Raw genomic sequence first — 15799 nt, 5'->3', positions numbered from 1 at the left:
GCCATTTAAGATGCTGCCTGAGATCTACAGTTGAAGTCGGAAGTTTACATACACCTTAGTCAAATACATTTAAACTCAGTTTTTCACAATTCCTGACATTTAATTCAAGTAAAAATTCCCTGTCTTAGGTCAGTGAGGATCACCACTTTATTTTTAAGAATATGAAAGGTCAGAGTAATAGTAGAGAGATTGATTTATTTCAGCTTTTATTTCTTTCATCACATTCCCAGTGGGTCAGAAGTTAACATACACTCAATTAGTATTTGGTAGCATTGCCTTTTAATTGTTTAACTTGGGTCAAACGTGTCAGGTAGCCTTCCACAAGCTTCCCACAATAAGTTGGGTGAATTTTGGCCCATTCCTCCTGACAGAGCTGGTGTAACTGAGTCAGGTTTGTAGGCCTCCTAGCTCGCACACACTTTTTCAGTTCTGCCCACACATTTTTTAGGATTGAGGTCAGGGCTTTGTGATGGCTACTCCAATACCTTGACTTTGTTGTTCTTCAGCCATTTTGCCACACTTTGGAAGTATGCTTGGGGTCATTGTCCATTTGGAAGACCCATTTGCGACCAAGCTTTAACTTCCTGACTGATGTCTTGAGATGTTGCTTCAATATATCCACATAATTTTCCTTACTCATGATGCCATCTATTTTGTGATGTGCACCAGTCCCTCCTGCTGCAAAGCACCCCCACAACATGATGCTGCCACCCCCGTGCTTCACGGTTGGGATGGTGTTCTTCCGCTTGCAAGCCTCCCCCATTTTCCTCCAAACATAACGATGGACGTTATGGCCAAACAGTTCTATTTTTGTTTCATCAGACCAGAGGACATTTCTCCAAAAAGTATGATCTTTGTCCCCATGTGCAGTTGCAAACCGGAGTCTGGCTTTTTTATGGCGGTTTTGGAGCAGTGGCTTCTTCCTTGCTGAGCGGCCTTTCAGGTTATGTCGACATAGGACTCGTTTTACTGTGGACATCGATACTTTTGTACCTGTTTCCTCCTGCATGTTCACAAGGTCCTTTGCTGTTGTTCTGGGATTGATTTGCACTTTTCGCACCAAAGTACGTTCATCTATAGGAGACAGAACGCATCTCTTTCCTGAGCGTTATGACAGCTGCGTGGTCCCATGGTGCTTATACTTGCGTCACTATTGTTTGTACAGATGAACGTGGAACCTTTAGGCGTTTGGAAATTGCTCCCAAGGATGAACAAGATTTGTAGAGGTCTACAGTTTTTTTCTGAGGTCTTGGCTGATTTCTTTTGATTTTCCCATGATGTCAAGCAAAGAGGCACTGAGTTTGAAGGTAGGCCTTGAAATACATCCACAGGTACACCTCCAGTTGACTCAAATGATGTCAATTAGCCTACCAGAAGCTTCTAAAGTCATGACATCATTTTCTGGAATTTTCCAAGATGTTTAAAGGCATAGTCAACTTAGTGTATGTAAACTTCTGACCCACTGGAATTGTGATACATGTGAATTATAAGTGAAATAATCTGTCTGTAAACAATTGTTGGAAAACTTACTTGTGTCATGTACAAAGTAGATGTCCTAACCGACTTGCCGAAACTATAGTTTGTTAACAAGAAATTAGTGGAATGGTTGAAAACAAGCTTTAATGACTCCAACTTAAGTGTATGTAAACTTCCAACTTCAACTGTAACTTAAGGAGAGAAATCAAACTAGGGAATGTCCAGAGAGTATGACCCCGATGTTTCACTTGTTGACTACCTTTGAGGAAGCACAGACGCCCATAAAACAAACTCTCTCTTCCAGTAACTCTTTTACACCAGGTGATTCCCAGATTAGCCATTATTTTACACAATGCAGGGTCTGTAAATATCACATATCCTGAACACTGAAACCAGGAACGTTGTAGCTATCTTTAAACTAGCTCTAAACCAAGTATGGAGACACAGATTAGCTTGGCAACAGTGGAAGTTACTGGAATATGGAGACACTGGAAATAATGCCTATTCCAGTTAAGGAGCAAGCCTTTCTTTGTTACCTGGTTATTAAGCGAAAACAAAACCAACATAAGGAAAAGTGATCTACAGTGCCTTCAGAAAGTATTCACACCCTTCGACTTTTTCCACATTTTGTTGTGTTACAGCATGAATTTAAAATGGATAATATTGAGATTTTGTGCCGCTGATCTACATACAATATTCCACAATGTCAAAGTGGACATTTGTTTTTAGAAATGTTTACAAATTAATCAAATATTAAAATCTGAAATGTCTTTAGTCAATAAGTATTCAACCCCTTTGTTATGGCAAGCCTACATAAATTCACGAGACAGTAAGAACAGGAAGTTAGGACCTAAGCCTGATGGATGGGCAGTAAGAACAGGAAGTTAGGACCTAAGCCTGATGGATGGGTAGGCAGTAAGAACAGGAAGTTAGAACCTAGACCTGATGGATGGGTAGGCAGTAAGAACAGGAAGTTAGGACCTAAACCTGATGGATGGGTAGGCAGTAAGAACAGGAAGTTAGAACCTAGACCTGATGGATGGGCACTAACAGGAAGTTTGTTTCCCTCCTACAGCACCATGTCTGTCAGTGTTTTGTGTGTGTGTCAATGTGTATCGTGTTGGTTTTCCATGGATCCGTTCACAGTAATGTGAATTCCAATATGGAGAAGACAAACATCCCCCATAATGTCTTACAGTTAAATAACCAACTCTCTGAGCCTCTACACTCACACTAACATGTTAATGTAACGTGACACATTTACATAGGAACACCCCAGTTACACAGCGATGAGAACACACACACACACGCCTTTTATATAGAAGGGCTTGTTTTATGTATTGCATTCAGCCATACAGACCTTCACACAAGCAGCTAGACCAGGGGGACAGGATGTACAGAAAGCTATAATGACACTTAATTGCCATAATATTTAGTTTTTCACGTCTTCATACTATTTCAGGGCACTTTAAGTAGCTGAGGTTAGCCAGCCAAATCGACATGGAGACTTTGTTCCGGCAGGTTTTGTAGTGAGACTGCCAGATCAGGAGAATAGTTGGAGAGAAAATAGGGTGCTTCCTAAATTGCACCATATATAGTGCTCTACTTTTGATCAGTGCCCCATAAGGAGAAGGGTGCCATTTTGGACACATACTATGTCCCACGCTATATTGCACTTACCCTCTGACTGTTACATGGAACAATATTCCCTACATAGTGCACTACTGTAGACCCCAATGGACCCTGGTCAAGACTAATGACCTATATAGTTAATAGGGTGTCATTTGGGATGCATACAGTGTGTAATAAGGCCCTGGGGTTGCCTGCCTGCTGACACCATCTGACCCGTTAGTCCTGCTAGCTGAAACAACAAGCTGTAGCTACATGTCGTCAATATGAACTGAACAGCCTCTGTACCAGAGTGGACTGGCAAGAGCCATTAATAAACAGGTCTAAACAGGGCCAGCTGGAGTTAAGAGTTACAGCATTTAGTTATGATAGTATCTGTAATGCTACATTTACATCTTAAAAATTGACTTTGGTTGGTTGAATCAACGCTGACTGACCAGAAAGTTGAAGATACTCCATGTAGATACTGAATCGACGCAGACTGACCTACTGTAGATATGGTTCTGCTTCAAACAACTATTCTGCCGCTTTCATTTTTTTTTTTTTAAACGAGTAATGTCATCACCCCAAACAACAAAGGAATTGGCTAACATACAAATCTGGCTAGGCCAAAACATGACACGTAGGAACTACGTTGTTGTCCTCCTAAGGGTTACCTTAGCAATAACCCTTCAGTCTAACTACTGTTATCTTCCTGCCAAAAGACAAATAAGTTGGCTGAAGCAAAAAACACAAAATATAAGAATGCCCTTAGTCCTTTGTTGTTCTGCTGCAGTTAAGTTGTTGTTCTAAGGCTGTTGAAGGTAGATGTTTAGCTAAAGGCTGTTGGTCTGTTGAAGGTAGATGTTTAGCTAAAGGCTGTTGGTCTGTTGAAGGTAGATGTTTAGCTAAAGGCTGTTGGTTGTACATGTAGTTAGAGGTTGACTTAAGGCCTCAGTCCTTTGTTGGTCGGTTATAGTTAGAGACCTCTATCAGGTTGTGGTCTGGGTCTCTGAAGTAGAGAGAGGTGATGGGTCCAACCGCGCCACTCCTCTCCACCGGACCGTCCTCTATCTCCACACCACACGCCTGCAGGTGACAAATAGATGGAGACAGTCACACAGGGACATTCAGGATATGGCAGAACAGCAACCTACTGGAAGACAGCCTGTCCATCCATATGGTTCAGGTGGAGGACTGAAACAATGTAGTAGATAACTTGGAGGTGTAGCAGCTGTGTGTGTCACCTGTAGGTGTGTAGCTACAGCAGCCAGGGGGGTGGAGGTGATGAGACAGAGGTCAGCTGATCCTGAGGTGGGTCTCAGAGCCTTGGGTTCAAACTCCTGACCCACCTGGTGCAGGTTCAACTTTTGCTGCCCAAAACACAGCGCCTTACGGTTACCCTGGGGGTAAAGAAGAAGAGAGACTGATCAAGGCTACCATCTGCTGGGGTTTTAAGAAGAATAGAGACTGCTCAAGGCTACCATCTGTTGGGGTTTTAAGAAGAGACTGCTCAAGGCTACCATCTGCTGGGGTTTTAAGAAGAGACTGCTCAAGGCTACCATCTGCTGGGGTTTTAAGAAGAGACTGCTCAAGGCTACCATCTGCTGGGGTTTTAAGAAGAGACTGCTCAAGGCTACCATCTGCTGGGGTTTTAAGAAGAATAGAGACTGCTCAAGGCTACCATCTGTTGGGGTTTTAAGAAGAGACTGCTCAAGGCTACCATCTGCTGGGGTTTTAAGAAGAGACTGCTCAAGGCTACCATCTGCTGGGGTTTTAAGAAGAGACTGCTCAAGGCTACCATCTGCTGGGGTTTTAAGAAGAGACTGCTCAAGGCTACCATCTGCTGGGGTTTTAAGAAGAGACTGCTCAAGGCTACCATCTGCTGGGGTTTTAAGAAGAGACTGCTCAAGGCTACCATCTGCTGGGGTTTTAAGAAGAGACTGCTCAAGGCTACCATCTGTTGGGGTTTTAAGAAGAGACTGCTCAAGGCTACCATCTGCTGGGGTTTTAAGAAGAGACTGCTCAAGGCTACCATCTGCTGGGGTTTTAAGAAGAGACTGCTCAAGGCTACCATCTGCTGGGGTTTTAAGAAGAGACTGCTCAAGGCTACCATCTGTTGGGGTTTTAAGAAGAGACTGCTCAAGGCTACCATCTGCTGGGGTTTTAAGAAGAGACTGCTCAAGGCTACCATCTGTTGGGGTTTTAAGAAGAGACTGCTCAAGGCTACCATCTGCTGGGGTTTTAAGAAGAGAGACTGCTCAAGGCTACCATCTGCTGGGGTTTTTCCACATGGTTACAGTCCAGTTGGAGTGTATCTATGATTTATTTAATGACCTTGTTGGCTGTTAGCGAAAACATTTTGACAACCTATGTTTTATCCAATGTAGAATAATTAATGTCTCAGTAAAAGTGATCAATAGACTAATCATTGATTATGCAGTTTGTGTTCAGTACTCAGAATGTACCTTAAAGGTGATGACCTCCATGCCCAGGACAGAGGAGTAGAAGGTGCAGGTGTCTGGAACACTCTTCACGGTCAACACCAGGTGGTCCATGTGACTCACCTGTACAGGGCCGGAGCTCTTACATCTCACCCCCACCACAGGTAGCCCCCGCACCCCCAACACAGCCAGACCACAGGACCGGGGCTGTAGCTGGGACAACATGGCCAGAGACAGGTGGGTGAATGTAGGTGTGCAAAAAAAATCATGCATGTAAAAAATATATACATTCACATGAACGTGTAGACAGCGTCCCTACGTGGTCAAATGAAGTAGTACTATGATAAATTCAATCAAGATCTGGGCTTAACTGTATTCGGATAATCACGGTAAATCGGTAAACCGAAACCACTGTAGCGGTGTCGTTTCTTAGAGTTGTAGAATTCGATATGAATTACACATTCTAAATACAAGTTAATAGCTTACAATTTAATACAGAAGTTGTACTGTAGACGACTACACATGCCCCTCGTTAGTAATAGTGTCTTCCAAAGACAAGGCACTATTCTGAAGCTCCGTTTTAGAACAGGTGACATTCGTTTTATTCTACAGGTTTTACCTGGCGGTAAATCCCTTGAAAACGCCCCAAGTGACAACCTAAAGTCCGGAGCGCCATCATTCCTCTGTAGAGTTGAAAAGAAATGGATGACATTTAATCCTTCACTTCCTTCTTATTGCCTTGACCATAATACCGTAATTGCTAGAGTATTTTGCCTACCACATTATTTTCTTTAACCTTTATTTAACTATGCAAGTCAGTTAAGAACAAACACTTATTTTACAATTACGGCCAACCCCAGCCAAATCCTCCCCTAACACGGGCGACAGCTGGGCCAATTATGCGCCGCCACTATGGGACTCCCGATCACGGCCGGTTGTGATACAACCCGAGAATCGAACCAGTGTCTGTAGTGACGCCTCTAGCACTGAGACAGTCCATTAGAACACTGCGACACTCGTGAGAAACGTTATGGAAATCTTGATGAACTTCCTTCACAACAGCTGTGCGCTGCTCGGCAAAAGCACAAGTAGAATGAACACAGAACAATGAGACAGATATTTCACCGGATCTACATACCTGAGGCATCCGTTTGGCGTTTCTGCTCACTACCAAATATGGTGCTGTGAGGAAGCCCAGTGTCCAGCAGTGGGGGAAGAGAGAACTAGATGGATTTTGGCCGACATTCTGCTAATTTTCTCGTAGATGAAACATTTGATCTCAATACAGTTTTCAAAAAATAAAATATGTAACGAAACAGAGTGGACTAAGTTGTGTATAATTTACCCTTTGCCAACATTTACAAAACAATGGCATTGTTTAGGAGTGCAGAGGCAAATTGAGTTAATGCACACACTCACAATAGGCGTTCCCTAACGGAAATATGCAAATGTTAGCTAGAACGCAGCAATAGGATCTCTATCTCGTGCTTGGCTCTGCCCACTACGAGTAATTCATTCCCGTTTGAAACAACGGGCAGTGGTCTATCTTGGTTTAGCTATAAACATCTTGGGTGGGAATGCCCTGACATGCATAGGCCATATCACTGTAAATGATGCACGGCCAATGCAAATATCTGATTGACCATGCAATGCCTTTCATGCTGCATTCATAACCAAGTGGGAAGGTGGTATTTATCACGTATACAACTGGGAAAAATCCACTTAAAAGCACCCCAATATATACACAGCACCTTCAGAAAGTATTGAGACCCCTTGACTTTTTCCACATTTTGTTACGTTACAGCCTTATTCTAAAATACATTAAATTGTCCCCCCCCCTCACCAAAAGTCAAGGGGTCTGAATACTTTCCAACGGCACTGTATTTCATGATAAAGAGGGGTGCCCTTGGTGAACATACGGATATTAAACTACAGCCTGTTAAAATACAGAACTGGGCTGTGACCCAAAATGACACCCTATTCCCTTTATTATGCACTTCTTTTGACCAGAGCCCATAGAACTCCGGTCAAAGTAAGTCACTATAGGGAATAGGGAGCCATTTGGGACGCATCAAACATAGTGAAGGAGGAGGCCTTGATGAAGACAGCCAGACTAGTAGGGAAGCACTGTCAGAAAGACATACATTTCATTTACAACTGGTCATTATCAACAATAACAGAGCTTCAACCACCCAAAACTTTATTTATACAGGGAGGAGGTAATGACGGCAACCGTGAGAACACATGGAACCTATAGAATAATGTGGTGTCATCATGGCATGGAACACTCCCTCCCTCTGTCTGTGTGATCAGCCAACGTACAGCATCCTACAGTCCCACCGCTCACCAACAAACAGCGCTATCAGAATGTACAGAAAGAACCAGGCTCTAGAAAATAAAAAGCTTAACACATTTTTTAAAAAGGGAACAAGTCTTCATTTTAACTGTGAATATTCAGTCTACAATATTTTAGAAATAATAATATACAAGTTTAGAATATTACACTTCTTCAGTTTTCCCACTTTGTAGTTATTGCACTGGTGTTCCAGATATGAAGACGTCTCTTGGTGGTAGAAGTTCTAGGCCTATACACAGGACAGAAGCAGCAACCTGGCCAGGGTCTAACCTGGCCTGGGTCTAACCTGGCCTGGGTCTAACCTGGCTGGGGTCTAAATCCAGATCCTTCATGCAACACCACATGGAAGCCATAAATGTGATTCCCAAATGGCACCATTCCCTATATAGAGCAGTACTTCTGACCAGAGTCCTATGGGGAGTGCACTATATAGAGATAGGGTGGTGGAGACAGAGCCATAACGCAGCCCTCTGTTTACTTCCTGGTCATATGGTAGCAGAACCAACAGGATGTCATAGTGACAGGGTTAGGATCACTAGGAGTTGTCGTTATCATTCAGGGGCCGTATCCACAAAGTGTCCCAGAGTAGGAGTGAGGACCTACGATCAGTTGGCCCTTTCAGGTCATAATGAATAAGATTATATGGACTGATCCTAGACCCCCAATAATGGACTGATCCTAGACCCCCACTGATACTGTGATATGCTTTGTGTACACAGGCCAGGTCATAACGGAACACTGTCAGAGGGCAGAAATAGAAACAGGCCAGATCAATGCTTCATGTGATGGGCTAGAGTTAGACTACATACTAGCATCAGTTAACAGATACCTACATCCCATCTCAACGACGGTTCAACACAATTCATAATCAATAATCAGTACTATTGGTCCGATGTCCTGAATATGATGCAATACGATTCCAAATAAACTGATAGCTAAGAATTCCCAACTGAATCCGAGTCCGTCACATCTTGTTCTCCCCATTAAAGCCTGTACAACATTCTACAGTTTTAACTTAAAAACTCATTCAGCAAGCTTTGACACACTGACAGTCTGTGAGCCGTTCCAGAGTATTGATAAATGCAGTTAAGTCTTTCAGGTGGAGAGCAGGGTCAGGTGGGGACAGTGGAGTCCCATTTGGGGTAAGACAGGTAGGGGAGAGTGGGGTCTGTTAGCCAGTTGCATCTCTTTCTCACGTCTCTTCCTACAGAGTCTATGAGGACATCTCCTTCCTTCCTGTCTGTCTGTCTGTCTGTCTGTCTGTCTGTCTGTCTGTCTGTCTGTCTGTCTGTCTGTCTGTCTGTCTGTCTGTCTGTCTGTCTGTCTGTCTGTCTGTCTGTCTGTCTGTCTGTCTGTCTGTCTGTCTGTCTGTCCGTCCAAACACCGGCATGTCAGTTGGATAAAACTCACTGATGGCTTAAGAAGAAAAACATGAACAATGTAAATGGTCTGACTAGAGAAAGGCCTGCAGAACTGACACGGTGTTATATACTGGAGCTGCCAGGAGCAGCGTTGACCCCTGTCCTCCAGCTCTCCAGGTTAGACCACACTCTCCCGGTTAGCAGACACCAACACGGCCCTGCGGCAGATAGGACAGGTGGAGTTCTCAGACAGCCAGCGGTCGATACAGTGAACATGGTACTCATGAGAACAGGGCAACTTCCTCAACTTGTTCCCCTCAGCATACTCTGTGATACACACACTGCAGGTCTTCAGAGCATCACTTTCCCCAAAGTTCCTGGTGGAGAGGTTGTCGATCTGCTCCTTGGTGAGTCCTCTGGGCTGTTCCTCATCCTCATCATTCAGGAGGAAGAAGTGAGCAAGGCGGAGGAAGGGTAGTGACCCTGGTTCCTCCAAACTGATGGGGGCACGGGGCCGAGCTCGCCCCTCCCTGGTGGTGCCACCCACCCCTAAACCTATCCCTGGGGCCAGACCCAGACCAATCCCGTCCTCCCCCTCCCCCTCCTCTGTCCTTGCCTCCCCGGCTCCTCCCATACTATGCCCGCTCACTGAGACAGGAGGCTCCGCCCCCTCCGCCATGCCGGCTACTCCCCCCTCGGGAGTGTTGAGCGCCTCGGCCAGGTCGGCAGCGCCGGAGGGGTTACCAGCTCCACGGTTTGAGTCCGAGGAGTCAGAGTCTGAGTCCATGAAGTAGCTGAGCTCTCCAAAGCCGGTCATGATCTGTCGTATCATGGTCTGCAGAGCCATGGAGGTGGCCTCTCCCAACCCTGCATCACTGATCCTCCTGATGGGGATCCTGATGGTGCTGACGTACGTCCTCACACCCGCACGCTCGGACCGGGAGAAGGTCCTGCGGAATCCACCCCTCTCACTCTCGTACAGGAAGGTGTTGTTGGAGTTCTGGGAGCGTGAGCGGGTTCTGTTAGCAATGCTGTCCCTCTGGCGGTACTCACCTGGACGAACGCGACGCACCTGCAGGTCCAGCATGATGGTGGGGGGACGTCGTCCTGCTGCTCCCTCCCCGCCCGCGGCCTCTCCCTCCTGGGGTGGGGTAGTAACGGGCTCTGGGGCGTTCCCAGAACCTGTGTCAAACCCTGTTCCGGCTGACTGGGCCTCGTACTCTGCGGTGCTCTGCCGGGACAGAACATGCTGTCGAGTCCGTGAGCTTCCCTCTGCGGGTGCCTGGGTGGCAGGGCTGTGTGAGGTGGCTGCGGTGGGCACTTGGCGGGGGAGGCCGTCCAGTCGGTCCAGGGTGAGGGGGGAACGGCTCCGTGTGGTGCGAGCCCTGGTCCGGCGCTGCTCGGGGCTACGGCTGCGGGCTCGTCTCTGGCCACGTCGTGGAGGCTCCTCAGGGGGAGGGCTGGGAGGGGCGGGGGCCGGGGTGACTGGAGGGGCCTGCACCAGGGGACTGGCTGGTCTGGAGACAGGAGGGGTGGTGGTGACAGGGCTGGGTGGCTGTGGGACTACCTCTACTACTAACTCTGGGACCATCTCTACTTCTAGTTCTGGCTCAGCTTCTACTTCAGCCTCTGGCTCTGGCTCCATCTCTGCTTCTGGTTCCACTATGACAGCCAGCTCCTCCACAACTGGTTCCTCCAGCACCTCTCCTGTCTCCATGGGCGCCACCATCCCCGCCTCAGGCTGGACCTCCACCCCATTGCCAGGTGCTCTTGTTGGGGCCTCCTCCATCGCCTGCGCCTCCCCCTCCGCGCGGGCCTGTTGCTCGGCCAGGTTACGGTTAACGTTGATTTCCAGACTGAACCGGAAGTCTCCGCTGTTTGGGTTGGTCCGGCTCACCGCCCGCCACGACTGGTTGCCTCGGTGACCACTGCGGGTGGTGTTGCCTGTCCGCCTGACAGTGTTCAGCCAATCCAAGAGGGTGTCACCGTTAGAAGGGTCCTCTGGACCTTCTGCCAGTTCTAATGGAAGACAGAACATATCAACATTCTAATGGTTTGCAGTGACTGGTCATAATTTCACCATTAAGGACTCCATCTTTAAAAGTTGTCGAACTTTGAATTTCTGCTTGAATGACATAATGAAAAGTACAGAGGAGCCTTACCTCCTGTAGCTTCTCCAGTCTCACTGGTGTTGATGCTAGGCTGCTGCTGCTGCTCTGGTCCATCCTTAATCTGCTGCAACCGACTCAACAACTCCTCTGCTGTGATCTCACCTAGGAGGGATGAAACTACAACTTAGTATACAGACACTGACTAACTACATTCATTTAGTACTGTAAATACCCAAGTATTTGCCCATAAAGCTGTAGTATGTCTCCTGTTTACACTGCAACAGGACAGTACTGAGAACCACCAGACTTACCAGGACAGGCCCTGTCCTCTTACTGCTCTCCCCAGGAAAGGTGTTCCACTAGCGGATGCTCCAAACATACTGCCCACCCCACTGACCTGGATGTGGCATGATAAGAAAAACTCAAACCTGAGACAACAACCTTCGATAGCCAATCTAAAAAACTGACCGAAAACGTAATTCAACCCAGTCTGCAGTAGAGAAATAAAGCCCTAAATTAAAAAGAATGCTAAGATATCTAACTTTTTAAATGAGATAGAAAAGCAATGTCTACAATGCTCTGTTAACCCTCAGATATGTATTACAGTTACCTGGGGTTCACAGCAGGTTGTTGTCTAATGAAGTGTTACAGGTGTGTTATAGGTTTATAACAGGTGTATTAAAGGAAAGTAAGTTACCTGGGGTTCACGGCAAGTTGTTGTCTAATGAGGTGTGTTATAGGTTTATAACAGGTGTATTAAAGGAAAATAAGTTACCTGGGGTTCACGGCAGGTTGTTGTCTAATGAGGTGTGTTATAGGTTTATAACAGGTGTATTAAAGGAAAGTAAGTTACCTGGGGTTCACGGCAAGTTGTTGTCTAATGAGGTGTGTTATAGGTTTATAACAGGTGTATTAAAGGAAAATAAGTTACCTGGGGTTCACGGCAGGTTGTTGTCTAATGAGGTGTGTTACAGGTTTATAACAGGTGTTACTACAGGTGTATTAAAGGAAAGCAAGTTACCTGGGGTACCCAGCAGGTTGTTGTCTCTCATCAGCCGGTAGTCTGCCTCACTCAGGTTGTTGACAAACTGGTAGAAGGCCTCCTCCCGGTCTAGCCGGTCCCGCTGCCGCCTGCGCTGGGCCTCTGGTTGGTCACTGGCGCCCGGCTCGGAACTGTCGGAGCCCTCCATCAGGTGTCGAAGGGAGAGAAGTTGGAGATAAAACGCTGTCTATCGCTGAGTCACCACGATCCAGCTGCTATGGATAATCAATCAAATGTAATCAATCAAAATGTAATTTTACATCAGCAGTTGTCAAAATGTGCTTTTACAGTAGCCTGGCCTAGAACCCAATGAGCAAGCCAAGCAGAAGCAAGAGCTCAAGAGCCAGGAAAAAGTCCCTAGAAGGAAGAAACCTCGAGAGGAAGCAGGCTCAGAGAAGTAGGCCATCGCCATCCTCTTCTGGCTGTACCGGGTCGACAATAGAAATGCTTTGAATAGAAATCTTTGACACACTGACACAGTCAGCAGGTGGGGGATGGCCACAGACAGGTGATCTGATTCATGACATGCAGCACATTAATAAAACACACACATATTGATGTTATTGACGTGGCCGAAATGACATCAACAAATAGCAGAAAGCAGGTTAACTAGCCAGCTTATTAGCTAGTAAGTTAGCTAGCGTTCAATACACTATAGTTAATAAGGACGTTTCAGGATATCAAGGAAAATTATTCCTGGCTTGGTGTGCATCGTTTACTCTGATGCAACAATGTCACCTCCTTTAAAAGCATTATTTAACGGAGTCCCGTTTTTTTATAAAAAAATATATATAATAATCAGCAGCTAACCAGTCAGACCAAAGTCGACAAAAACAAAATGGAATCTGGCGAGCTAACCATTAGCATGCTAGCTAGCTAACAACCTTAGCATCTGGCTGAAAATGGCATCTAAAAGATGGAGAAAACAACAACTCTGTTAACTAGCTAGCTACATCTCAACATTTACCGTGGCAAAACCATAGCTAGCTAACGATATACTAACAACATTATTCTTTTATGATTTGAAGTTGTGACCATGGCACACATTTCAAGTTGACAAGACTAAATGTAGCTATCTAGTTAGCGCATGATAGACATTTGGCTGGCCAACAGACCATTTAACATTGGCTAACGAGAAACCTTTAAACTGCAGTCATTTGTGGAATTAGTTTGCTAGCTCTTTTGATGCCTTTTGTGTACGCTAAATATAGACATCCACTTACACCCACAAAATTATATGATTAAGTTATCTTCTATACACGTAACGTTATTAGCGTACAAGATGGAAGCAACTTTACGTTGTTTTTGCTGTTCATAACTGGTTAGCTAACTATTAAGGAAATGAATACCTCGAAACAATGCTAACTACCTACCTATACGACATAAGGAAGACTGACATATTGTCACCAACACGAAACTAAGCCAGTAAATCAACGCTAATCTAACCTATCTAGCTAGCTAACAAGGTCCTTTTCAATATATATAATGTTTTTCACGTTGTTACCTAGCTAACTAATTATAATCAACACCAATGAGTTAGCTAGGTGATTTAGCTAGTCAGCTAGCTAACACCTTCCGAAGCCGTTTCGCCAAAGTTAGGGAGTTAGCTAGCTGCTTGCTAAGCGCTACCTCCTAACGTTAGCTGACCGCCAGCTAGCTAACAGGTTAGCACAATTTAACAGCCCACTTTATATTTTAGTTAACAACATTTAAATATGTCATACATTCACAGTACCTGTCTTGTATTTGTGTCGTTACTCGTTATCTTGGACTTTGGTAGTTTTATTCTCAGAAATTGTGTTGAATAGTTGGGTACGGTCTCAGGATTCAATTTTCTCCATCATTGTACAGCAATCTTCCGGAAACTGGGGGAGCATGAAACGGAAGGACGGTAGTTGGTTTTTGGTCTGTACTTTGACTGCAGCGCAATGCTGTGGTGAGAGGTGTAATTGTCAAAAGCAGATAAATTATTGCATGCATTAAGGGTGTAATAATAAATGCAACATCAATATGACCAATGTAGCTACTACTACTACTACTACTACAATTAGTCTGGGTAGCCATTTGATTAGATGTTCAGGAGACTTATGGCTTGGGGATAGAAGCTGTTTAGAAGCCTCTTGGTCCTAGACTTGGCACTCCGGTACCGCTTGCCATGTGGTAGCAGAGAGAACAGTCTATGACTGGGGTGGCTGGGTTGGTTATGTAGGCTTCTTCTAACCCATCGCTTTCTACTACATATAAGAATGCGTTTAAATTATATCTTTACATAAAACATCTAAGTCTATCACAATTACAGTCATTACAATAAATGTTATACCCCTTGATCTTCTAAATAGGCCTTGTAAGTATGGAAGTATAGATTAGCCAAATTGTTTTACCTTATTAGCCAGCCCTACTGTGTTGTTTATGATTTTATTGTCTTGGAGGACTGATGTGGCTGTTGATTCGAGTTGAAAAATAATTGCTGCGCTCATGGAATGGCATGCTTTGAGCACAACTGAAAAGTGCTATTAACATGTGAAAAATGAATGTCATATGCTGCATTTGCTACAGGCCTATTGTTTACCTTTTTGTTGGTGGCACATTGATACCTTGATAATATGCAGCTGTTTAAAGTGCAAATCTACAGATGAAACAATAGCAAAACGGTTGCCCTGCCTCTGTTTCTGTAAAAAGCTGAGGGATGGGCCTGGATAAATGTAACCACTCTCAGATGAATAGACAGAGCTATGGATGCAAGGACTGACCATCCATGATATCAACATATTATTTTAAGTTATGAGGCTACACAGTGTTTGTTTACATTTACAATGTTTAAAACATTGGAGAAAAACAAGCTTATATGTTGGGTTCTCATGGAGTGTGACAGTTGAACTAAGCTCACGAGGCATTTATAAGTTATATTCTTCAACAATCAATGGATATATATAATTTATAAGTCCAAAAATGGATGTAGCAACTACAGATTGCCCCTTTAAAACCTCTACGGGATCGGTGTCCCTATACCGGGACAGTTGAACTAACGAGCACTAATGTGATTAGCATGACATTGTAACAGCAAACTTTCCAGGACATAGACATGTCTGATATGGGCAGAAAGCTTCAATTCCTGTTAATCTAACTGCACTGTCCAATTTACAGTAGCTATTACAGTGAACAAAATGACCATGCTATTGTTTGATGAGAGTGCACAACAACAAAAAAACCTTTATCACAGTAACTGGTTTGATACATTCACCTCTGAAGGTAAATAATGTAGTTACATTCAGTAATTTTGCTCTGATTTGTCATCCTGAGGGTCCCAGAGATAAAATGTAGCATAGTTTTGTTTGATAAAATCAATTTTTTATTCAAATGTAGGAACTGGGGTCTAAAGTTTGACCCCACTGCTGTCTCTG

The 15799-nt window shown here is 44.7% G+C and overlaps 2 protein-coding genes across 5 annotated transcripts; both read right to left on the bottom strand.

The window, feature by feature from the left end:
* Positions 1 to 3651: 3651 nt before the first annotated feature.
* On the bottom strand, positions 3652 to 6626 carry glod5 (glyoxalase domain containing 5). Its single transcript, NM_001141494.1, is given in 5 exon segments — positions 3652 to 4173; positions 4332 to 4487; positions 5553 to 5741; positions 6148 to 6211; positions 6371 to 6626. Coding segments are annotated over 4 exon segments (540 nt in total). The 5' UTR covers positions 6208 to 6211; positions 6371 to 6626; the 3' UTR covers positions 3652 to 4038.
* Positions 6627 to 7707: 1081 nt separating this feature from the next.
* rlim (ring finger protein, LIM domain interacting) lies at positions 7708 to 14290 on the bottom strand. 4 transcript variants are annotated; one of them, XM_014213367.3, is made up of 4 exons: positions 14134 to 14290; positions 12378 to 12610; positions 11408 to 11533; positions 7708 to 11264 (listed from the first exon to the last, which is right to left on the bottom strand). In XM_014213367.3, exons 2-4 carry the CDS (start codon positions 12544 to 12546, stop codon positions 9424 to 9426), a joined length of 2136 nt encoding a protein of 711 aa, XP_014068842.1. In that variant the 5' UTR covers positions 12547 to 12610; positions 14134 to 14290; the 3' UTR covers positions 7708 to 9423. The 4 variants fall into 4 exon arrangements, with proteins under 4 accessions (XP_014068842.1, XP_014068841.1, XP_014068844.1 ...); XM_014213366.3 differs by having other exon boundaries at positions 12378 to 12613; positions 14134 to 14289; XM_014213369.3 differs by having other exon boundaries at positions 11408 to 11518; positions 12378 to 12613; positions 14134 to 14287.
* Positions 14291 to 15799: the final 1509 nt, after the last annotated feature.

Source organism: Salmo salar, chromosome 09 (genome assembly GCF_965601325.2).
Source record: "Salmo salar chromosome 09, fSalSal1, whole genome shotgun sequence".
In the NCBI taxonomy this organism is placed as follows: domain Eukaryota; kingdom Metazoa; phylum Chordata; class Actinopteri; order Salmoniformes; family Salmonidae; genus Salmo; species Salmo salar.
The sequence above is the reverse complement of the archived record's forward strand: the minus strand, read 5'-3'. Positions and strand labels throughout refer to the sequence as shown.

Excerpts from the sequence above, each read along its gene's own strand:
- rlim (XM_014213367.3), bottom strand. The coding sequence starts at position 12,546 with ATGGAGGGCTCCGACAGTTCCGAGCCGGGCGCCAGTGACCAACCAGAG. Across the intron at positions 11,534-12,377 it reads CAACCTGCTGGGTACCCCAG|TTTCATCCCTCCTAGGTGAG; the intron begins GTAACTTGCTTT and ends ACTAAGTTGTAG. Across the intron at positions 11,265-11,407 it reads GACTGGAGAAGCTACAGGAG|AACTGGCAGAAGGTCCAGAG; the intron begins GTAAGGCTCCTC and ends GTCTTCCATTAG.